The sequence below is a fragment of the Pseudonaja textilis genome, chromosome 3, assembly GCF_049901715.1.
Source record: "Pseudonaja textilis isolate UNSWEBS1 chromosome 3, rPseTex1.2, whole genome shotgun sequence".
In the NCBI taxonomy this organism is placed as follows: Eukaryota; Metazoa; Chordata; class Lepidosauria; order Squamata; family Elapidae; genus Pseudonaja; species Pseudonaja textilis.
This window is the reverse complement of record NC_141992.1, coordinates 172,966,642-172,992,715: the sequence shown is the minus strand read 5'-3', so window position 1 is coordinate 172,992,715 and position 26,074 is coordinate 172,966,642. Positions and strand designations below refer to the sequence as shown.

General features: G+C 35.5%; 1 protein-coding gene across 7 annotated transcripts; it reads right to left on the bottom strand.

Moving 5' to 3' along the window:
• Positions 1–588: 588 nt before the first annotated feature.
• LOC113439926 (Y+L amino acid transporter 2-like) lies at positions 589–24,009 on the bottom strand. 7 transcript variants are annotated; one of them, XM_087931490.1, is made up of 11 exons: positions 23,623–24,009; positions 16,647–16,821; positions 12,213–12,734; positions 10,389–10,514; positions 9,358–9,502; positions 9,010–9,133; positions 5,885–5,988; positions 4,096–4,192; positions 3,183–3,332; positions 2,494–2,677; positions 589–1,613 (listed from the first exon to the last, which is right to left on the bottom strand). In XM_087931490.1, the coding sequence occupies exons 3-11, from the start codon at positions 12,715–12,717 to the stop codon at positions 1,522–1,524; spliced, it is 1,527 nt and encodes a 508-aa protein (XP_087787616.1). In that variant the 5' UTR covers positions 12,718–12,734; positions 16,647–16,821; positions 23,623–24,009; the 3' UTR covers positions 589–1,521. The 7 variants fall into 7 exon arrangements, with proteins under 7 accessions (XP_087787616.1, XP_087787614.1, XP_087787615.1 ...); XM_087931488.1 differs by lacking the exon at positions 23,623–24,009 and adding an exon at positions 17,837–18,187; XM_087931489.1 differs by lacking the exon at positions 23,623–24,009 and adding an exon at positions 17,883–18,049.
• Positions 24,010–26,074: the final 2,065 nt, after the last annotated feature.

The following is a 26,074-nucleotide window of genomic DNA, read 5'->3' as shown; positions in this document are numbered from 1 at the left end:
TTTTGTATGCTTCAGTTAGTAGTGTGATATCACCAGAGAAGAAGCTACGTAGGATTAGATTAACAACTCTTAATGCCTTTTTGGCTATGTAGTTACAGTGGGCTCTAGCACTTACATCATTAGAGATGAGTACTCCAAGGTCCTTGACAGACTTTGGATCCTCAACAAGGTCTTGACTATTTAGCTTGTATTTTATTTTCTGATTTTTTTAATACCTAAATACCTAAATGGAACTCCACAGATTCTTTCATTCTCCAGAAAAAGATTTTGCATTGAAGTATAGCATTTTACAAATTGGTGTAAAACTATCATAGTATCATTTTTTTTCATGAGTTTATCTAAAAAGTAAATTATTTTAGTGGTCTAGAGGAAATAAGAATAAAGCATATTTTAAGTCCAGCAGAATGTGATATTTTATAAATGTGCATATGTTGAACAAACATCCCTGTATAAATTTCAGATACAGAATTTTATAGGGACTCTTTTGAATTTAATTCATTTTAGTACTGTTCCAGAAAAAGCTTTACACACTCACAAATTCTGGGAATTTTGATTCTTCAGTTATGTGTACAATGGCACATAAAGCAATTATTTAAAACTCAGGTTTATTCAAAACTGAAGTAAGTTTGACAGTCATCTATCAATAGAGCATGCATTTTTTAAAAATATATAAAACATTTGGACTGAATGAAAATAAAAATGTTGATTGATGCATGCAGATACAGTATTTTACAATATTGCAGAAAATTGAAGATTTAGAAGAAAATATGATAGTGTGGCATACATAGTTCTCACTGATAGCCTGGTACTGGTGTCATAACTGTTATTTACAGAATCACGACTAGAACTCCTGATATGTCAACAGCTCTCATTCCTCTTCTGAAGATGCTGCTAACAGCAAGGTTCTTTACTAATTATATTTTTTCATAATATATTAATCTTGCAAGGGAAAAGGCACACTGTGGTATAACAGTGACAGTAACATTTGATGTTTCAATATTGTGTCTAAACATTAGGCACCAGTACAAAGACATACAGTGTCTCCACTGGTACCCTTCATGGATTTGACTCAGTGGCACAAGATGAACTCCACTGATGCAGACTAATTATATTCATCCACCAAATAAATTGGACACCTTCCATCTGTAAAAGAGAATGCCTTAGAATTTCCAAGGATGAACCTGAAATTTGATGTCTTTAAGTTTGACTTCCTGCCATTATTTTAACTTTTCCTTTCTATTTGGTTGCTATCTATGTCATATTTCTGGGAAACTCTAAATCCCTAGCATTTGCTTTGATACAATGGACTGCTTATTTTAAAAACAATCCATGGGGGATATAAACAAAAATCTCTTAAATTGATAACAACATAGAAAAGGTGGATAAAGTAAAATAGTCTGGGGGAAAAAATCCAGCAAAATGTTGCACAGTACAGCCATACATTTCTTGGTTTGTTCTACAGCACAAAGGAGTATTTCCAGCTGTCTGGATGTGTAAAGTCTAGTGATTGTCCAAACTAGTCTACTTTGCTTTGCTTTCCAGTGTCTCTGTTTCAGTGTCCATGTCTGTCAGACAGCAACAGAACAACTTCTGAACATACTGTGTAGTGGTAGCTGCAAGATAAAATAAAGTCAACATATTATAAAAATAGGAATTATGTCAGCGTTATTGGAATTTCTTATGATGTAAAAGTGTTCATTAACATGGCAAGCCTGCTTTTTATAACAAACTGGTTACTGATATTTGATATGAGATAGGGATACAAATTTTTTGGGAAGTTAAGGGAGAGAGAGAATGAAGAGGACTGCATTATTAAAAAAAAAAAACAGGGTAAAGTGAAGACAAAAGATGAAGACCAAAATTTAATTTTATTCAATCTAACTTACATTAAATTTTAACTACAGTTAAATTAACCAAATATGGTTTAAAAAAATTATTCCCAGCTTTCATTTTTTCCCTTCTGTCTCATTAAAAGTTATGATTTAATGGAACTATTCTGAGGAACTGTGTGCAAAGTTTTGTTAGGAAGGATGTATATGTGTTCTAGGACCTTGGACGGTTGATTCCCTCATGGAGTGGTATCTGGCTGGAGGTGTCGAAAAGTAAAGCTATTGTGTCCAAAACTGAAGTAGATTCTTGGATGAGAAATGAAATGTTTTCAATGAAAAAGCTAAGAAGTTCAGTTGCCTTTTGAAAAGCACTATTGGGAGAACCACAACCTGGATGATTGAGAATCTCCCTAGACATAAGTTATTGTGATAGACAGTCAAAGCATGTGGATTTCAACTGCATGTTGAGGTTGCCATTCTGACTATTTTGCTCTCTAAAGGAGATACCAATATCATTATATGGATAAGAGTTAAAGTAAATACAAATTAATAGCTCATGATTTCATCCATGTTAAGATTACTCCATCCATCCCTTTTAATCTTTAATATAGCATATGGACAATATACATTTGCAAAATTGTAAATAAATGATGTAGTTTCTTACCAGAAAGCCAATGAAGATACCGAGGTCTCTTTTCTACTGGTAAATAAACTCCCAAAAAGTAAGCAGGAATTCCAGAGAGTGCAATGCCAATTCCAATAATAGAATTGATTGTATCACTATACAGAGGTACTATAACAAGGAAAACTGTGCATATGCAATATACAATGGGAAAGAAGAGACTGAGCTGAAAATAAAAAAGAGAATTCTAAGTTAAAGTACTTCTGAAAAATGTTCTGATTATTATAACTCACAATTTCAAGTAAGCTTTTCTATAATTGTGTTTCATATCCCAGAAAAAACATTTATACCCACAGCAAAGAATATTTCTTAGTGCATGCTTTGAAACAACAGTAACAAGAACAACCTGATCTTCACTTCGATCCAGAAGCCAATTTAACAGATAAAAAGTAGATATCAGAAATATTTTGTTTGCGTCTCAAATTAATGGGCTCCTAAACGGGTTACCACATCAGAATTGCAAAGATCTAACACTGAAAACATTTAGAAAATGCTAGTTCTTTGTTGCCACCCAGTGAATATATACATTTTTGCAGCCTGGATTTTTTTTTGCCGTATAAGCAAAAAGTTTGTGGTTTCATAAATGGAATTGTCCACAGAGGCTTAATATAAAAACTAGAACTATATAATAATGGTTACAATTTTAAGCTTTAATTCCCTTATGCACTTACTTTAATGGGCCTTGGTCTATCTGGCTGGATATGCCTTAAATATATTAATCCTGCAATGGATAGTCCGACAAAGAACCAATAGCTGAAACAGTAGTAATTTATCAGGAGAAAGACATCTTCCACAAGGAGATAAACCAAAGTCATTAACCCCTATCAGGAGATAAAAGAGAAAGAATAAAGTGTAAAGATAGGGGGGAAAATAAATATGCTCTGAATCAGTGTTTTCAACTTTCAACAACTAAGTTCACAACTTTAAGATATATGGACTTCAACTTCCAGAATTCCCCAGCCTGCTCTAAATGATACTTAATCACTGATTTGTCTCAACTGATGCCTTACAGTTTCCCAATATACTCTCTCCATTACTAACAACTTTGACTAGATAAAGTGCATCAATTCAAGGCTTCTTTTTGTGCTAGTTGCCCTTGAACTTGACAATGAAAGAAAATATGCGGTCCCAATCCCCAGCCAGATGCTATAGAGCAGGACTGTCAAACTTGCAGCCCATGGGCCAGATGGGTCACATGCTGGCCACACCCACACCCAGTTTAGCGAGGGGGGAAAAGTCCCAATTTGTCATGTGATGCTGCCATGCTGACACGAGTTTGACACCCTTGCTATAGAGTTACATTTCGGAAGTTTCTTTAGGTATGTTGTTGCTGACGGTTCTTGCTCTTATTTTTTTATAAAATGGCCTGAGAATAATTTGACTAGAAGTCTTATACACAACTTCAAAGACATACCACTAAATCCAACCAGTCTTCAAAACAGACATGAACTGGCTACTATTGTGACTGCATGAATAATGCCTATATATTAAGTTGTAAAAATAAGTTGCTTGGCTCAGTTATAGATATATGAATCTAGATTTCAAAATAAGCGCTTTCTTCTCATATGCTTTATCATTACTTACATTAAAAACAAGAGCAGGAACAGGGGTGAAACATTTTATATGAATTAAGCTCAGGCTATCAGGGAGATGTCCTTCTCTAGCTCCAACATAAAAAAGTCTATCAAAAGTGAGAAAAAAGTATTAGTATATAATTCTATACATTCACAATAATATTTATGTAAATCTTAGTGCAACAGATACTTCCTCTTCCTCCTCCCCATTTAAAATAATTTATAATTTTAATTTTGTTCTTCTTCAGAGAATTCAGAATAGAACATCATCACAATATTCTTTGTGTAAATAAAATATGAAATTGCCACTATCAAAACTAGTAGATTGGAACTTCTTTGAGAAGCTGACATGCCATTGCTTTAAAAATCTCTATCTTGTAACCCCCTATTGAATCTCAGGGTAAATATAAATGACTATAAGAAATGAATTCTTATAGTCAAGATAGTTATACAATACGTAGAAGAGTGAGATTCTTCTTGAAACATTACTTCCTTTTCTAATCATTTTCAGAAATTGCTTGTTAATTGCTTTTCAGCTATTAGGAACAATTCGATGACAAGCTTTATAGCACCAGGCAAATTTCATTCAATTCTTAGCAAAATACATTTTAAATGCAAATTTAAAAACCATTTTTTTCTTTTGGAATAAATAGCAAAAGGATTATTAGAACCTTGAAAGTTACAAGTTGACTAAGGGTCTGGTGGATTTAAAATAAGATTTTGGAATTAATTATAGGTATCCTTGTTATTTATCCTTTTAAAGGCAGGATTTCAAAACAACTTTAAAAGTTGGACACTAGAGGGAACCAGAAGGAAGAAAAAACAATTTCAGCTTCATAGCAATATTAATAAAAGAAACAGCTTTTAGCTGTCTAGTTCAAAGAAAACACATGGTTGCTTCTTGAGCCATTTCCAGGAATTAATGAATGAGCAGAAAGCATTATGGTGGGAATATTACAAGCACACATTACCATAAATTTCTGGGCTGATAGTACAATAAATTTCTGTGGCATCCTGACATTCAGTCTCTTTAACCCAGTGTCCCCCCCAACAAATATATTGGTTTTCAACTTCCACAAATCTCAGCTAGCATGGCTGTTGCATACAAAGTTGGGCATGCTGGTTGGGATGATGGAATTATCAAAGATATAGCACCTGATCCTTGTAACAGGCCTTTCCTAAAATGAAATTTAATTTTGCTATCATATTGATATCTGATAGTTTGAGGGAAAGGAACAAGGAAGAGAGTATCTTAAGAGAAAAAGAGTGATAACAAAATAATTTTCACTAAATATGAGTATTCTGTGCCATTTATTTATTTGTTTGCTTGTTTACTTATTTATCATTACACAGACAATTTAATAAAATAGCACCCCCCCCCACCCCACCCCGAAAAGATAGAAAATGTTGGTAACATTCTCATGGGTAGAATGTGGTGCTTTTTCACTTATTCAGTAGGCCGCAGGGTACATAAGAATTGCTTAATTTTCACAGTAATTTCTCCAGTAATTTTCAACTTATGGTGGTTTCAATTAAATTCCAAGAGAGGATATAAACTTGCCTCCTCTTGGTCTTTTTGACTAGTAGTGCCTCCTACCCTTCATAGGTTGCTGGAAAACTCTTTCCCCTGGGGAAAATTCAAGAAATGATCCATTCAGTTTCTTTTCCTAAAAAGTCTGATGGAGACTTTTTAGGAAAAGCTGTTTATGCTCAGCATTACATTGCACAACAGAAACATTTATTAAGAATTGGCTACTGAGTTATCAGTCCATTAGTACCCATTTTCTAGTGTCTCATACCTTGAAGCTGCAATAATTGATGAGTTTAAGCCTCCATAACAAGACATTGCCACTGCAATAGGGATGATCCATTTAGCGTGGCTAAGAGCTTCATTACCAAATGTCTGCAACAGAAAAACACAGAAGAAAAGATTCATTCATCTAGTTTTCCTGTGTCTGGGAAATTGACTGCATGAAATTTAACTTCTAGCATAAAATTATAGCCAGTGAGTTCTGACAATACCAACATCTTGGCAGAGCTTTTGAATTTAGGTATCTAACATGAACAACTAGATTTCTAGTGCTTAAGTAATAAAAGACAATAAAGCTAGAAAAGAATTATCATGATCTGGTAAGATTTTTTTATAATCGTACGAGAATTTTGTAAAGTCCCAAACTTCTTCTAGGTAGCAAAAGAAATAATCACATACCTTGTTTGCTCCTGCCCACCTAGCAGTTTGAAAGCATGCAAATGTGAGTAGATTAATAGGTACCATTTTGGTGGGAAAGTAAAGCATTCCATGTACCTTTGACATATAGCCATGCTGGCCACATGACTATGGAAAATGTCTTTGGACAACACTGGCTTTGTTGGCCAAGAAACAGAGATGAGCACCTTGCTCTAGAGTCATCCATAACTGGATGATCTTTACCCTTATTTGTTTTACAGCAAACTTTCCTAACATGGTGCTTTCCTGAAGTGTTGAAACTACATGGTCAAGAATTCCCAACTATGTTGCAAATAATGTCTTATCTTTATATTACCTGGGAATTGTAGTCCAAACTGTATTGAGAGGTGACCAGGTTAAAGATGCATTTCTAACAGTTCCATAAGATATGCATATACTGTATATGGTACAGGGAAGAATAATCAACTTATAAAGGAGAATATTTGTTGCTCAGGGTTGAAATGGGGGATTCTTGGTGATCTCAGAGCTTGGTTGTTTTCTTGCAGACATTTCATTACCTAAAGTAGGTAATGTAAGCAGTGCACTGATGATATTACTTAGTTTGGGTATTGATACATCTGCAAGAAAACAACCGAAGTCTAAGAGCACCAAGGATCCCTCAATAATCAACGTAGTGTGAGTGAAAATAAAGGAAGAAGAAAATCAACAATACTGAATACTTATATGCCTTAGGTATGTTGTAGAAAATATAATTTGGTTCTACCACTTTAAATAAAAGCTTTCCCGGAACAATAATGAGGTATTCTTATGAGCTAGTTATACCTATGAAATAGAAAGTTGTTTTTCAGTGTGGTTGTGACCAATAATAAAGCATCCATTGGCCAAAACACAAACCAGAGATTGTGCCTATCAGTTCCTCCAGCCCTGGATTCCTATCATTCTGTGGTTGTTATGGTTGTCCTAGACAGATGGATAGCCAAACTTCTACACAGCACACCAATCATTTTATAATACTTATGGGTCTCATGTGGAACCCAGAACCATTCTTAGGATGACAATAATACATACTAAATTTTTGTTTTGCAAAAAGTCAGCTGTAAATTTTAATTATTTTGTAAAGAAGATAATAATTTATTATTTAATATCACTCTAATAATGTACATAAAAATGAAAAAAATAAACCAAGCTTAAGGAACCTAGTGGGAACCTATTGGCAATATAATGCTGATGGGTCTTGATATGAAGTTGATATTTCTGTTCTGCTTTCTAGCAGTATTCCACTTCAGTGTTCGAAGGTCAGATTGACCATGCTGTAATTCGAAAGAGATGTTTTTGAATCAGCATTGGATTTGAGTGTTGGATGAGAAGCAACAATTCATGGGAAAGGAGTCCTGTGTCTCCTTCTATTTATGTCCTCTGTTTAAGGTCCATGGAACTTACTGCTCTAACCCAAGGGTCAAAGTATTCCCAAAGAAGATCATTTGATAGCTTCCAAAATACGGGTTGCTCCTTCAGAATAATAACTCACTTTAAAAGTAAGACTCAGCCTTGCTAATTCAGAATCAAGAGGTTATATTTGCAATGCGGTGATAATGTTGCTTAGTGATAATTTCTAACAGCTTCCTTTCTAATTCCCAGATCCTTAGTTCTTAACTATTGCTCTTCTACATGTTCTGACTAATTTCTCTATCCCTATTTTTGTCCCTTAATCACTGATAAAAGTATATAATTCTGTTTCAAAACACTCAAGCTTCAAAGATTGCAAAATATATGCAAATATATCTCATTTCCATATTTATTATCTACAATTTTAGTTCAGAATTATACTCATAATAAATTATATCACTTGAAAACAAGGAGCCCTTGCTATATCCATAAATTGGCATCTCATAAATCTTTAAAAAGCGGGTAACCAATGAATTGTATGCAGCTCTGAGCATCTAGCAAAACCTAAGATTCATTAGCAAATGATTGCATTTTGCTATATTTGAGACCATGGGGGAAGGGGATGATCAGTTTACATGAAAATAATGGTTTGTTTATCAGGTGATTTTTGCTTGCATTTGCACCTTTAAACAATTGCAATACCTCTCCTACCTCCAACGGGCCAAAAAAGATTCAATCACGTAGTTCTAGAGATACTGAAAAATTACTAAATTATCTGGCTTTCCTGCAGCTTGAGGTTTTCTACTGCAAATACTGATTCTTGTGTCAAAGCATCTAAGAAAATGAGCTAATACTAAGCCTGATGTATACTTCTATGGCTAAAGATTACTAAGATTTAAAATCAGCAAAGAGTGTAATTGATTTAGTCACTTGCTGTCCCTACCCAATATAGATTTCCCATTGCAGTAGGAAATTCTTCAAGGGGATTTGAAAACATGAGAAGTTTGGTTCAGCAGCCCCTATAACATATGGGTCTGATGAAAACAATGCTGTGCCATTTCATCCTGTGCTTTTGTATGTGCTTCATGACATCATACACAGGTCCCAAAGAGATAGTGTTGCAATACAATATCACAGTTTTTGTTATTTTGATGAAAGAAGCACTGTATTTGGACTGCATGAAAGGCAAGTGGTAAGAAAAATTTGTTTATTACTCAGGTCAGCCTTCTTCAACCTCCATTCTCCAGATGCACTGAAATTCTTGGAGTTGCAATTCAATACATGTAGATTTCCTGAGATAGGGGAGGCTGCCCATCAGATGCACCCAACAATCTATAATGCACAACATACCACAGCCACGGCATCACTTGCTAAGAGAGCAGACATGTCCAACACGACATAGTAGGCCACATTGGTCAGCAAGTAAATAATAGTCACTATAGGCATTGATATTGCAATGGAAAGTGGAAGGTTTCTGAAAAAAGGAAGAGAGAAAGAAAAACAGCAGAATATATTAAATGCACCTGAATTAAGAATAAATTCAAAGGAATAAAGCAAATATTAATACAGTGGTTTATATAGGAATGTATCTTTCTATATTACTGACCTTACTCATATATATGTACATTAAAAAACCCATGACAGATGCAAAAAGAGGAGCAGGAGGAAGAGATATATTTATCCAGCATAAACATATACCTTTCTGGGTTTTTCATTTCTTCAGTAACAAAATTCAATGTATCCCATCCAGAGTAAGAAAAGAGGGCAGAATAAAGAGCAAGTGCAACAAATCCTGCATTTGTTGTGGAACCTTCAAATGGTTCCTTGAGATTGTCAGTTTTTCCTGTGGAAACATCAGAAGTTTCAGGTTTCGTTTAAATTTAGGCATATAGGTATTTTATATGTATTCAGGTAAAAATGGAGCAGAACTGAAATTATTCACTGCACAAAAATCATGGTAACATTTTCCCTTTCCATAACTGAATTCATAGTTGGTTATATTGCCTGTATATTTTTTTTATCCTTCTGGGAAGCAAGTCTGTTCATACCAGCTTTCTGGCATCAGAGGAGAAAAGTCACAAAAGAACATTATTTAGTTATGTGAGCAAAGATATGCCACTTGGAAGCAAGTTCTATACGATGACACGTCTTTCCAATAATTTTCTTTAGTGGAGTTATTTTGTCCCCATTAGATTTAAAAAGAAAAATGAACTAAAATCAGCTCCCTGTTTGAAATATAAAATCAAAACTTGCATCTGGATTGCTCAATAATTATCTGCTCTAGTAATTATCTCCTGGCAGTATATGGTTAAAGCTATATTTGGAAATAATGATGGCTAAGTTTTTGAACATAACAAAAAAATGGATTTCAAGAATGATGGGATGCTGATAAAGGTTGTCTTATCCGGCCTTAAAAACTGAATTGTTTTGGTGTTTCCTGGTCTACAGCCTTAGGAATAATTATATAATATTTCAACCACAGATCTGCATGTATACACACACACACACACACACACACATTATATCTATCTATCTGTCTGTCTGTCTGTCTATCCATCCATCCATCCATCCATCCATCCATCCATCCATCCATCTCTCATTGTGTGTGCGCACACACACACATGCACTTTCATATCGTAGAGCCAAAAAGTAAAGTCTGATTTAAAATCAATGTTTGCTTCTATCTACTATTTACTTTGCCATATTTATAACAGTAAGTTCATTCTTACCTTGACTAACTTTATAAAGGCCCACAGCTATGACCATGATAAGAGCCATCACTTTTGCATACGTGAAAAGATCCTGTACTCGGGTTCCCCACTTCACATTGACACAATTAATAAAAGTCAGGGAGCCTTACACAGGCAAAAGAAAAAAAAAAAGGAAACAAAGATCATGAACTTTGTTAGAATACAAAATTTTAACAAATTTGCTAGAATTTAATTAGAATACAGAAGCTATTTGAAATATCTCTTTTTAACAGCCTGGCTGTTTTGTTTTTCGAAAGTGTAGGTGAATGTATTAAAGAACTACGGGTAATCCTTGTTTAGTGACCATATTTGGGACCAGTAACTTGGTTCATATATGCTATGAATCTTCCAAAATCCCCCAACGATATTTAGCTGTTGCTAAATAAAATTACAATTGTCCTGTGACTGTACTTCAGCTTGCTTTTTTAAATAGACCTTTGAAAATCGTAAAGGCAGGGATTAGTCATAAAGTTACTTTTGCATCAGAATCATAACTATGCACAGTCACTTAAAGAGGCAGTTGCTAAAGAAGGACTAGCTATAAAGGTGAGCGCGCAATGCAGACCAAAAACAAATTTTCCAGCAGCATACAGATAAAAATGAGTCATCTCTCTTTCCTCCATATCCCTTCAGTGGGAGGCAGAAACCAAAACAATTGGAACAACGTAAGCTATTCTTTAAAGAAAATATGATTTATATTTGATGTTTAATGGTATAATTTCTGAGCATGTTTAACCAGATTTGCCAGTTTTAGAATGGAAAGACTCTATCAATCAGATCACAAGATGGCATGAAGAAATGCCATCCTAAACGTCCTATTATTTCGCCATCAGGCTGATTAAGACAAATTGTAAGAATTTGTTACATTACTGCACATACTTTCAGAGAAATAAATCACAGCGTGCTACACTTTTCAGTAAACATTGAAATGATTGCACAATTTTTTTTGAATTCTTTCCTCAGGTATTTAACTTATGCGGGCTTGGCAAACCTTTCTATTTTGTTTCAGTTTCCCATTTTTAAAGAGCAGAAATGCAAATGATATTATAGGGGTGTTGGGAAGGTGAAAAGAAGTTCAGTTTCAGTTATGTGCTGAATAAATATAATAATATAAAAATATGACCATTTTTAGGTGCAAGGTCAATAACAGTGAATTGTCAATTTCTTGCTCAAAATAGCTGGAAGCCACCAGATTGCCTTCATCATGTAGATCACATGTACAAGTTATAATGTTGAGTTAAAAGACAAAGGGGGTAGACTCAAATTATTTTTAGATATAGTTAATCCATTATTATACTACTTGATAATTTCTAACATGAAATATTGGTTCATATTCCAGGACAGCACATTTAACTCTAGCATATGGAGCTAAATAGTTGGCCTATGTATTTTAGATCTTGGCCATTCTAAATAATAACTTACTAGATTAGCCAATGCCTTTATATTCCAGTTTTCAGTCCTGTTTGGTTTATCACATTTTATCACATTTGAAATCAATAATCAAGATCTAAAAAGGACATTCCCAATGAAAACCAAAATCTAAAATCCACTGTGTACACACTGTTCCTTCTCTGGCAGTTAACAGGAAACTATACCAAAAAAAAAAAGTTTCATATTTAACTGCTTTCATCTTCAATTCAAATCTACTGAGCTAATAAGAATTTAGATATTTTTTCTGATAAAAAAGCAGATCCTAGAATTTATTTGGCTCACTGTTTTTCCAGAAAATGAATAAAACATATTGAAATCTAAAACTGTACTATATAATAAATTATTGCATTGACCAAGTAAAATTTTACTTACAGATGCAGGCTGCTGCAATCAACCTAACTGCTCCATAGGGTGGCTCACAAAATGGAAATATTGGCTGAACAATATAATTAGCAAAAGTAATTGCTATGACTGCCTGAGTGGTAGGTTCAATGATTAACAAGGAAGACCACAGTCTGATAAATGCTATAAATCCTCCAAAAGCTTCAAGGATATAGGCATAGCTTGCTCCTGATTTAAGGATGGATGTCCCCAGTTCAGCATAACACAATGCTCCAAACAAAGAGAAGATCCCACCAATGGCCCAAAGGAAAAGTGCAAGTCCATACGAGCCGCTATACATCAACACACCCTTGGGTGATACAAATATTCCGGATCCAATCATGTTCCCTACAATTAAAGAAATGCCATTAAGCAAGCTGATTTCTTGTTTCATTTGCATTTTTTCCTTCTTGTTCTCTGCCACTGAGTCCAACTCCTGTAATTCATTCTTGGGTTTATGTTTTTTATTGCAACATGTTGTCCAAGGACCCGTCATCTTCAGTTAATCATTACCTGGAAATAAGAAGGAGAGAATGTTTTGTCTGGGGGGAAAAATGCAGAAACAAGGAATAGTTATACTGTAACACTTTAATTCCATGAAGGTTCATTTCTGATGTCTGTAGGCCACGGGCTTTCAAATATGTTCAAGCCATTGAATATGTTAGGTTGGTAATAATAGTCACCACCACCATCATCTGGAACCCTAATCAAAACTCTTGTAATTAAAAAATAGCTGCATTCAAGTGAATTATTTGTTTATGTCCTTAATCTTTCACAGAACCCCATCAAGTTTTCATCCAAGTCTATGGCTACAACCTCTGGTACTCCAGGATTTTTCCTATACATAATTACAACACATACCTGCAATGCATTTGTTTTATAAAATAAGAGTGCTTTGCTTGGACTGAGGACAGGAGAAGGAAGAAAACATTAAGTCTAAAATTCATGATTAGAAGAGCAGAAAAGTCTTCATAATAAAATTATGATTTTATAGTTCATGAAAAGCAGACTTTGAAACACAGATTCCAGACCTATCTTAGGTTAAAAACAAAAGTTTAATGGCTTTGAAATACTAGTAAATACATAGTACATAGTATTACTGTGATTAATTATCACTGGAAGCCTAAGCAGTGATAGGCACCACATAAAGTTTAGCTATCACAGGTAGTCCTTGACTTACAACAACAATTGAGCCCAGAATTTATGTTGCTAAGTGAGAAATTTGTTAAGTGAGTTTTGCCCCATTGTACGACTTTTCTTGCCACATTTGCTAAGGCTGTAGTTAATTAACGCTGTAGTTCTTAATTTAATAACATGATTGTTAAGTGAATCTGGATTCCCCATTGACTTTGCTTGTCAGATGGTTGGAAAAGGTGATCACATGACCCGGGACACTTCAGTCATAAAAACGACCCAGTTGTCAAGCATCCAAATATAAATAATGTGACCATGAGGATGCTGCAACAGTCATAAGTGTGAAAAATTGTCAGAAGTAACTTTTTTCAATGCAGCTGTAACAGTCACTAAATGAACGGTGGTAAGTTGAGGACTACCTGTATTTTGTATAATACACATGGAAATTTAATTTGGAGAACTTTCTATTGAGATCGCTCTGTACACTATACTTCTGCTGGCTGCTGGCTGCCTGCAATTTGGCAGTTCAAATCTCACCAGGCTCAACGTTGACTCAGCCTTCCATCCTTCCGAGGTTGGTAAAATGAAGACCCAGATTGTTGGGGGCAATATGCAGACTCTATAAAACCTCTTAGAGAGGGTTAGGGTTGTAAAGCACTGTAAAGCAGTATATAAGTTTAAGTGCTATTTGTATCCAAGATTTGACTCAATATTTTTTGAAGGCTATTAAACTATTCCTTGAATTTCTACATGCGGAATATTACTGGTGGGATAATTGATTTGTTTTAGTGCTGCTAAAGTGGATCAGGGACAGTCCCTGGAAAATGTTGACCAGTCATTGTCTTTCAGGCAACCCACATGATTGGGATTAGGAGATATGAGCCATAGAAGGCACTTTAAGATCTCAAACAAAAGGTAGAATCTCAGTGCAATTGACAGTCATTTTTGCTTTGGTCACAATGCCAGGCTTGAGTAATAGATCCATCAGTTAGTCAATTCCTGTTGCAACCAATGGATCAACACTTGGTTGATCTGGAAAAATGGCATTCCCTGCACTTGTAGGAAAACACTAAGAAGAAAAAAGTGAGGGATTTTTTTGTTACATCTGAGGAAACTCTATCAGATTCTGGAACATCAAAAATTATCTCCTCATCTGTCTTCCAATTTCCCAGTTTCAATCACTTGAGATAGCCACCTAACGTTATTTTATTCTTGTTATTAATTATTTTTATTATAATGTATATAACTTTTGTGTGTTTATGTCTGTTTGTACACTATCTAGAGTTGTTCTGTGAGGGAGAGGGGTGGTTTCTAAATGAGATAAATAAATGAAATAACTGAACTAATAAGCATGGCCTTGGAGTTAATCTCCACTTCCTCAATTTCTCTTCCTATTACACAACATAAAGTATCTTCTTTCAGCCAATGAAAACACTGAATAACCTCAGCTATCACAGCTTTTTTTTTCATATTGAGCATGAATATTCTGGCCCGTAGACATTTTCTAATTCATGCATTTTGTATTTTATGCATTCCAGTTTTCCTTTTACCCAAGAGATTATAATTGGATTCTTATTATAACCCACAATGTAATTTGGTTCAGCATTTTTGGTGAATAAAGTCACTGAAGCTTTTTGCAGAAATCTTGATTAAAATAAGTGTGACTAACCTGATTTAAAATATAAGCTCAGCTATATTATCTCAAATTGATAGCCAAAATTACTTCTGTGGAGTTAGCCTGCCAAAAGTAACCCGTGGTATGAAACTGTAGTTTCTTGATTTATTTGGACATTAGTGTATTACAACAAACAAGCCCCACAATACAGAGATTAACTCTGAGTTTACCAACTGGCAGCAATAACTCTACTCCTGAATGTTCACATTTGCCTTAATGACAAAAAGGAATAGCTAATAATCAATATAGGCCTTCACAGATTTTCTGTGCTAAAATGAAGAAATCAACATATTAAACATCCTGAGGAATGCAGCTAAAGCTATGTATAGAGAAGTTATTCCAGGTTAACTGTCAGCAGTTAACTGTCAGGGATTGGCGATAAATTTGTTCAGTTCATATTTGAATATGAACGCATCACATTTTTAAACTAATAAAATTCTAATTATTCTCCACATTTCTCCTGACTCCAAATTTTGCAATATATCCATCATTTTTTTAAAAAAAAATGCAATTAGGGTAAATCAATAGTAGGGTATATATGTAGATCAGGGTTGAACTGAAGCTTGCAGACATTTCATTAACCAACTAGGTAACATCATCAATGTGTGTGAGTGTAGGATTTGCTCTCTGTTTAGGGAAAGTATATATTAGAAGGAAGTCTGCACAAAACTATTTTCAATCTTGTTTTTCTTGTTTGTGTGCCATCCTTCATACATTTGATTCAAAGAAAATCCAGATAATTCTTTAAAATCTAGTATAAAAAAATGTGGTGGGATATTTTCTTTCAAGTCAGAATAATTATTTATTATTATTTATCAGAATAATTACCTTGTTATTACAAAAACAGCCAAAGAAAGCCTACTGAAATGCATAAATTGATCTTTTGTAGGGCCCAATATTTTGCTCATTTTTCTTGAAACCCCACCCCCCCTGAAGAATTAAGCAGCAGAGAAAAAATCAGATGTGTAGTATTTGAACCCATTAGATGATACTCTTCAGCCTGGCCTGGGGGCAGCGGGGGGGGACACACGAGCATGTACAGGTAGGAGAAAATTAAGAAAATCAAATTATTTAGTGATAGTGATGATGTACTGTGTTTATTTGATGTGTGGTTTGATGAAATGATGAGAATAAACTGGGGTAGAATGACTTGTCCAAAAGTGTGAAGAGCCTTTGCTAAATGAACGTTAAAAGATTTAGATTAAACTAAAAGCAACTTTTTTTTTCATTCACAAAAAGTTTATAATGTGAACTAGCAATATCATTTGGTGTAATTATATCACAGTTAAACCTCCCTTTAGTATTACTTTGCATTTTGTAATTACTACTTCAGTAAATATACAGAATGATTCTAAATTGCAAAAGAAATTATTTTAAAAAGTAATTGTGGTAGAGGAAAAATAAAAAAGTAAGACCAAAAGAAATGGATTTATGTTGTGGTTGAAGATACATGCTATTAATAATAAATTAATAAATGGGATCCTTTTCTTCATAACAGCATCTATATAGATTTTTGTTGAATGAATAAGTACCCTTTCTTATGAAAGGGACTGTAGTCTACAAAATTATATAATAATTTAGTTCATATTTAGGGTATCACAGGTCTGTGACTCTACCTTGATCTTCCACTTTTCACTATCTTTACTACTTCAGTTGATGTCTGAGCCAGAACTCAGTTTAAATTCTGTCTTCTCTTATCTCTTTGGTTCTTTGCTTCTTTCATTCCCCTGGGCAGAAACTTCTTTCTCTTCTCTGCTCCAATTCCTGGTCTGGTGAAGTTGATATTGCTTACTGTTGGGAAACAGAAAGAGAATATGTAGACTAGAAGTAGATCTCTATTTGTTTTGGAGTTCAACTCCTATAAGCCTTGGACAGTTTGTCCAATGGCAACGAACTGTGAGAATTACATCAGAGGAACATTTGTTTATCTGCTTTTACAGTACTGGATGAGCTCATGGGACAGTTAAATAGATTTACAATACTAAACCGCCTGGCTGTTATGGTTTTCATCAAAACATTACGTAAGAGATAGCATAAATTGCCCCAAGATTTTTCATCTAAAGCAAAGCACTTGTTCGAAATTCACAGCAGTGTATCTATAAATATTTGCTAGCTTGCTCATTGTTATGAATTGGCAATGAAACCAACGCAAAGTTCATTTGAGTTTACCACCTCTTGCCTACTTAAAGCAATATCTTCAGAAATAAATGGAGGTGAATCATCAGTTAGGAGTTTGCTACTTTTGACATTTACTTTAGGTGAGATGCCTATATATACAAATGAAATAAAACACTCTTAAATAATGTATCATTAATGGAAATTCCTTTGCTACCATAGTTGGTGAATAATTAAAGGGTAGAAAAAATAGCTATACTAAACCATGTATGAGATCAAATATAGTACTGGAAAATAAGCTGAAGCAGACCTCAGTACACAATATAGCTATTGAGTTTGATGAAAAATAAGCTGTAAGAGAAGCGTTTGAATGGATGATGCAATTTCATATGCAGCGTCCTCTACCTCCTAATATTTCCTAGTGTCACACACCATGTTTCTGCTTATCTACAATATTGAAAAAGTTCCTCTGTTTCACTTTCTTGGTATTTACTCCATAGGATTACAACACACACTGACAGGGAATGATGGAAGCTGCAAACCAAAGAATCTGGGAAGGGCTAGTTGAGAAAGTATATTTCCCAATGAATTTTTTTTTTTTAAGTAATTTGAACAACAAGGTCCTCCCCTTGCTTTACCCTCTCATCCCTTCCTAACAACTAAAAATATCAAAAGGAAAAGTCTTTCCTACCTGAAATTAGTTGTTAAGGGTAAAAAGGAGTAATATGAAGGCTCACCCATGAACAATATCTTCCGTACTTTAGAGGGAAAGCGGCTGTAACTTCAGAAACGGAATAGTGATCTCACTCTAAGTAAGCAATAGAGCAAGCAGCTGCTTGATGCAGAGTGGAAACTGATATGAATATGAATAGCCTCTTTGCTCTTTCTCTTCCCCCTTCTCTGTGCTGCTATTTGAGCAGGAAATCCACAACGAGCCGCTGCAACAACAACCAATAAAATAAACTCTCTTCCACTAAACTGCTCAAGTGTACTAATGAGCTGTAACTGTTGATGTTACACCATGCTTTAGTGTGTTATATACATTGCAGGAAAACTGTGTCAGTCTGTGGTAGCCAAAAAAAAAAAAAAAAAAAATCTTAGGAATATAGATCACAACAAAAGGAGTCTGGTTTTTGGGGGAGGAGTAGCCCTGTCAGACTACTAAATTTCATTAAAAATAATAAGGCTTGTGAAAAAGAGCTGAAAGGCGGCTACCAGACTCTTGTTGTGTTCAGAATATCTCACAAAGGTACTGTACTTGATAAAAATAAAAGAATTCAACAGGATCTGAGCTCATTTAAGGAAGGCTTTGCTTTATGTAGTCAGGGATCGGTTCCACATTCCTAGGATTATTAGTTGTTCCATTGAGTTCAGTGTAAAATGGGTAATTTTGAATATTTTATACAACAGTGCTTCCTAAACCTTTTCCTTCATACCCCTAAACCATTTCCTTCATTAACTGTTTATCAGAAAGTTGTTTTTAATCACTTATCAGAAAGTCCTTATGGCTGATGGGTTTATGTATCATTACCCAAGACAAATCACTTTTATTCAATTTTGGGTAATCTACCCAGGTTTGAGAATAAATGTTAAGGAAGGTGTAAACATAAACCAACTTTTTTTAAGAGCAAGGAGTAGAACTAAGGCTAGATGGAAGAATGAGCAGAAAGGAATTCAATCATGAGTCACTAATTCAGAGTCAAAACCAGCCAAGCCAGAAGAAAAGATCAACAGTAAACCAACCTTATGACATAATAAGTCAGGGATCACAAGGTAAGATATTATAATGGATGTATAATATTCTGATTCCGAAAAATCATCTGGGATTAGTTCCATGACTAACTGATCATTAGGAAAAACAAATGAAATCAGACTACTTTAGACAAATGTTCTATGTGCTTTTCTGAGACACAGGTGTCTACTCTAGCAAATAGGAATTAAATTTACTAAAAACATTCCTGAACATAACAATTACCTAGACAGGACAAAATAGCCTAAAATGAGTCCCAGACTCATTGCTTAAGCTTAATAGCAGGTACTGGAAACAGTTACAGGAGAATGCAAGACCACAGAAGCAGAAACACACAGAAAATAGGGATAAAATTCAGACAAGTAAGTAATAATGAAACAGATTGAAAGCATGGGTGTTTAAGAGTTTAATTAAGATGAAAATCTTATGCGTTCACTGGTTTCACACAATAGCTAAATTTGTTTCTAGTTACATAGTTTGTAGTTTGACATGTTAATTCATTAATTTATTAATTACATTACATTACAACAAATTACATTTGTTGACTGTACACTCAAAATGACTTTGGAGGGCAACAGATTTAAAAATATAAAAAGTCAAACACATCAAAACCTTAACAAAGAAAATATGGTCAAACAGGTAAACAAGCATAATAATCATAAACCAATTCACAATGAGGCTTAGTTCAACACATGGAAAAATGCCAGATATTTAATGCTTGTCTAAAAGACAGCATCATAATGATAATCTAGCAAAAACTGAACATGATTGGGCCATATAAATTAAAACCATATAATCCTGCATGAATTGCCTCTGTAACCATGTGGGACAGACTGGGAAGAAGCTAATCACCAGACTGCAAGATCATGAGCAAGTGAAGTTATTGGTAGTCTCACACTGTAATGAACAAGGACATGCATTCAAGGTCCAATTTGGGTTAGTCACCAGGTCACCCAGGTTTGAGACCAGAAGACCATTTGATGAAGTGAGCTACCATCCTCATCCCAGTTCTTGCCAAACTAGCAGTTTGAAAGTATACAAATGTGAGTAGATAAATAGGTAACACTTCAGCGGGAAAATAACAGCTCTCCCTGACATCTGGCCACACAACCATGGAAATAATGAAACAGAGATGAGCATCGCCCCCTACAGTTGGCAATGTTTAGCAGAGTAAAATCAGCATGGACTCCTTTACCTTTTAAATTTTTACCTTGTTCATAACAATGTGAGGCTACCAATGAGTTCAGATCTCCTCATCTGACTGTTTGCTTGTATTCAGTTTTGCAGATAGTATAATTGTTGGCCGACAAAAATAGTCAGAGAAATGATTGAAGCCTGGGAAATGGGCCCCTTGTCAATCAATAGGAATACTGATTTACCACCAGCCTATCAGGTATTTAGGAGCCAAGGATGTAGTGGCACAAGGAAAAAACAATTAATGACTTAATAGTGAGATACCAACATCCTAATCAACAACTAAAAGCTACATACAACCAGGAACTATATTCAGTAAACATAACACATCTAATGTGCATATTCTGGAGAGAGAGACATTTCCTGATGATGGGCTGTAGCGTGAGCCAGAAAGCTTGGAATATTATCCTGGTGACTAACTCAGAATGGAGCCTGAACCATATAATGTTTAATATTTTTGGACGCACATAGCAATTATACTTGGTCAATTGAGATTTGGGATCTAGCATGTTATGTGAACTGAATTGTCTGAAAAACATGCAAGAGAATACTTCAACAGTACACCAAGGGCTGGGTTATTTGAGTGACTGCCTCTCCTCAGTGACATCCACCTATCCCATCAAGTCTGGGAGAAGAGTTTTGTTGTGGGTTCCATCCATCTGATGGGATCCAGGACGAAGGCCTTTTTCTGCTGCTGCACTTGTCCTATGGAACCTAATTCCCCCTGAGGTCAGGCTAGCCCTGACCTTGATGGCTTTCTGGAAGGTCTTGAAGTTTTGGCTTTGTTATTTGGCCTGGGGAATCAGTGAGTGTTGTGGAGCCCATAAAATGGTAGTACTGTTCTTGCAGTACAGTGCACTCCTGCTGACTGAACTGCATATTTTTTAATGGCTTTAATGTTTTAAATCAGTGGCCCCCAACCTTTTGGGCACCAGGGACCAGTTTCGTGGAGAGAGGTTTTTCCACAGACTGGAGGGTGTCATGTGCTGCCTACATCCCATGGATGGGGCTTCGCTTGTTTACGTGGCCTGGTTTCTGGCATGTTTGTGAGCCAATACCAGTCCACAGACTGGGGTTGGACACCCATGTTTTAAATTGTTTGTATGATTGCTTCAAGTTTTGATTTTTTGATGTTGTTTTAAATGTCAGCCACCCATAGTTGTGCATTTTAGGTGGGAAGCTTTAGAAATTGAATAAATAAAATAAATAAGATGCATAATAGGAAGATTATACTCTCAGTATAATGCCACAAGCAAAGTGAGTACATCCCAGGGCAGTTGGAATTATCTTTGTTGATTTCAGTGAGAATCCACAAGGATGTAATTTACAGCATTATTAACTTGGAAGAATGGCTATTTTTTGTCAGCTGTATCTCTGTATTTGCATAGATAACCCCATTTAAAATAGAAGTGGAATTGGCAATGAGTAAAGGTTCTATTTGCCTTCTTCATTTCTGTGCTACTTTCAGGGAAACATACCTGTGTAAAACAATCTTCAAATACTTCAAAGAGTCTACTTGAATGCCTAACTTTTTGAATCCCAAGATAAAAATAAAAGTTCATCCTAAGGTGGTTTCAACAGGTTGCTGGCAGCTTTACAGATTGAGGTTGTGGTTGAGACATCTGGTTTGTGATCTCTACATATCATCCCTGTTAAGAAAGCTGTTGAAAACTGTTATATACCCATACTTTATTTTACTGCTCTGTTCAGCTATACGTATTTGTATGATTGATTTTTCATAACAATCTATTAACTCAGTCTTGAACTCTGTTAATAAGACCAAATCTTTTTTGTTTAGATAGTTCAAAAATGATATCATATCCTCCCTCTTTTTTCAGGGTTAAACATCTAATTTCATCATTGCTGCTTGTAAAACTTAGTTTCCAGTTCCTAGATTCATGATGCTCATTGTTTTTCTTTGAACCTTTCTTAAATATATTTACAGAACAAATGTGCAGTTTATTCCAAACAAGCACAGAATATAATGGAATGTTAATTCTTTTTATACCAACAGGTAAAGCTACCTGTTGACAATTAAGGCACTGAAGTGGTGATGTGGTTAATAGCATTTACTTTTTAGGACTGACAATCAACAATAAAACCCAATAGTCAAGAAATATATCATAACTAGCTTTTGATAAAACAGAAATGAAGCCTTCGAAAAGATATCTAGATGCTCCAATTTTAGAATTACGCAGGTAATGTTTTCCATGTATTACTCTATGGAAATGAAAGTTGAATTTTAGAGAAGCAGATAGAAAGGTTTCTGACTAGCATTGATAGTATGGATAATGAAGGTATTTAGATTTATTAGTACTGAATATATGAGAAGGCACAGAGAATTGGTGGGTTAGTGTGATTCTTGGGATGCTATGGCTGCATTCCTTTATACAGTGAGGATCTGAAACAGCATTTTTGTAGAGTTATTAGAGTTTTTCTTCTCATGCTCCTAACTATGGTGCAAAGATACTGCACGATGTCCTTATAATGATTCTATTTCAACTCCAGTTAACAGTGGACACAAGTTAAATTTAACTTTAGCTGATCCATTTTAGCTGATTCCTTCTTTTGTCTATGGATATGACATGGAATGTTTTGTCAATAAGATGGTGGATTATATGGTCAGTGACTGGGATCTGCCCAGCACCATTGGCAAATTTGGATTATTGTGACCATATCCTTTTCCACTTAGTCCTTTGGCACCATTTCCCAGGACTATTTATTTGAGCAGCAGGAGACTAACTGAAAAAGCACTGAAGTGGCTAATCAAAATGACTAACATATGGACCTGTATTCTCATTCACAATGTCACTGAAGCATTTGGTATCAAAGATTATTTGCCAGGTTTTCTTCATTCCATTCCATAATTCTCTCATAACAAGAATGGGTTTGATAACATTGATTATACTTACTGGTTATTTTCCCTCCCCTGCTTGTTAACTTTTGTTTCATTTCTACCATCCAGTTCATGTATCTCAATAGTGCTGAGTCAAAACAAGGGAGAAGGGAAAATTAGGAACACATTAAATTGCTTCAACCTTACTAGGACTTGAAAATTAGAAAGATTCTAACTGTTGTAGTGATGATGGAGCAGTCACTGTTTTATCTTCCCAATGAACATGTCTTATTGGAGAGGAAGCAGCCTGGGGTCTCTGAGTTTTTTGGACTGAAGTACCTCCAGGTACTGTACCCAGTGAAAGGAACTGTGAGAGTTGCAATCCAGAATACCTTGAGCATACCATATTATCCTGCCTTTTGGGGTGAAAAATGCAGTCAGCAATTTTATGTAAGGTTAGGAGGAGTAATGTGCAAGAATAGGGAATGTATGTCCTTTTATATCTGATTATCCATAGCTGATTAACATTAGTCTTGCTGATACCCAGATTGAAGACCTGTCTTCATTTCTTACAGAATTAATTCTTCCTAGCTTCATCCCAATGTCCCCAGGTGTCCAGAGATCACCCTTTAGATGCTATTTGAAGGTGCTTTCAAATTAATTCAAAACAACCCCAACATGTAAGGAAAAGACTTACTGCACATCGACTGACTAGATGTTCCTCGCAGTCATATAGTCCTTTATTTAGAGCGCGCTTGTTGGCATCCAGAAGCCAGAATGAAGCAAAGTACACAACAGCCAAAGAAGCAGAGTAGAAAAACAGTCCCTGTGGAGTGTCTTGTGAGCTGCAGTTTAAGAAGTTAATGAATGCTGGAAAACTGTGAGGCAGTCAAAACAAACCAGCCAGAGTCAAGGAATGCATTTGTATCCCTAAAGTCAAAGAGCAACTGGAAGCAGAATAGCCATGGGGATATGACCTAAGTCAGTGAGGCCCTCCCTTGTTTTTATTCCCAGCATCTGCTAGTTATATTCCTAGCTCTTGCTTTCTCCAGTTCTTCCTCCTCCCTTCCCACTCCTTCCACATACCCTAATTGCTTGGGATTTTTTTAAATAGTAACTAGCCCTAGAAGAATGCATTTGAGGAGTAAATATTTGGATGTAAGGAGCTTTGGTGCTTCTGTTTCCCACCAAGGTTCAAGGTTCAAAAGGCTTTTCAGAGACTGAATTATTAGCCTCTATTCCACAATATGCACAGCTAAATGACAAGAAATGTAAGATTATGTTTATAGATAGGAAAAAACAGCCAAAACACAGATGCACAGGTACATGATAGGAAGTCTGTGATTTAGGACTAATACTGGTGAGAAGGATGTCCTGGTAGATTACAGATTAGGCATAAGGCAACAGTGTGCTGCAGCTACCAAAAGAGCCAATGTGATCTTGAGCAGGATCAGCAGAGATATAATGCCAAGAACATTGTTCCATTGCACTGGTTACACTGCACCTAGAATATAGCACACCCAGTTTGGGTCAGCACAAAAGCAATAGCAACAGCACTTAGACTTATACAGTATGATGCTCCATAGTGCTTTTACAGCACTCTCTGAGCAGTTTGCGATGACAGCATATTGGCCTCAACAATCTGGGTCCCATCAGGATCGAACTGCAGACTGTGGGAAGAGTTAGCCTGCAATACATTCTAATCACTGCATCACCAGGATTCCTATAATTTAAGAAGGATGCTGAAGAAATGGAAAGAGTACAGAGAACAGTGTCAAAGGTAGTGAGCAACTTGAAGCTAAGTCTTATGAAGAAATTATCGCTGGTCCTAAACTTATGATGATTCATTTAGCAACTATTCTGAAGTATGACAGCCCTGAAAAAAAAAAAAGACATGTCTGATCCTTGTATTTACAACTACCACAACATCCCCACAGTGACATGATCACAATCTGTGTGCTTGACAACCAGCTCATATTTATGATGGTTGTAGTATTCTGGATTAGTGTGATTGCCATTTGCAATTTTCCCAGCCAGCTTCCAACAAGCAAAGTCAATACAGAAGCTGGCAAAGAAGATCACAAGTTGAGATCGCTTGATATCTCATTTAACAACCGCATCACTTAACTATGAATTTTTCAGTCGCTATTGTGGTTTTTTAAGTTGAACTGCAAAAGAACCGGGCATGCCTAGCCTGAAGCTGAGAAGGCTAGGAGCAGACAGGATAGCTATCTTCCAATACTGAAACAGCCATCATAGGAAGAGAGTATATCTACAGGTGGACACTTTAAAGAGGTAGATCTAAGCTTGAAATAAGGCGGAATACTTTTTTTTTTTTTAACAATGAGAGCTATATAAGCAGTGGAACATCTACCTCCTGGTAGCACAGAAGGTTTCAAGAAACCACTTTTTGGGATGGCCTGAGGATTCCTGCTCAGGGAAGCGGGTTGGACTAGAAGATCTCCAAGGTCCCTTCCAATCATATAATTCTACAATACACTAATCAGAGTGGTGAATTTTGAACAGCACTGAAACCCAGAATTTCCAAGGTTTATCGAATGCTTTCCATAATTTTGTTCTCTACCGTCTTCAGCTTTTTATACTAAATATTCAGGTCAAATCCTAATTTTGCTTGGCTACAAAAAATTCTGTCAGGAAATTACAAGTCATGACCAAAATATTTACATTCACGAAAAATAAATCTGTGAGTTGGGGTTTTTTGTTTGTTTGTTTTTGTTTTGCCACCAATTGCAAAATTATAATTCGAGAGGGCTTACTACTGCGAAGCTATTTCCAGTTCTGAGAAATTCTATTCCTTCTATAATGGCTGTGCTATTTTAAGACAGCAATAAATAAGAAAGAGGGAATGAAAAGCCAGATGATATTAGGCATTGCTTCTTCTTTTTTTCCTACAGGATAATGATTTCCAAGATTCTTTCCATTCTGTTATTCAATAACACATCCTAGAATTTGCAGAACTTTTCACTCTGAAAGTAGGGAGGCGTCATGCCCACTAATTTAAGAGGACAAAAACCCTGTTCCCGGTGAATGCAGGATTAGGTAGAGCTATGCACAGACACTTTTATATCCACACTCTGGTACTCTTAATTTCCCATGCTGCAGAAATCTTTATGTTCCCCCTCTCCATT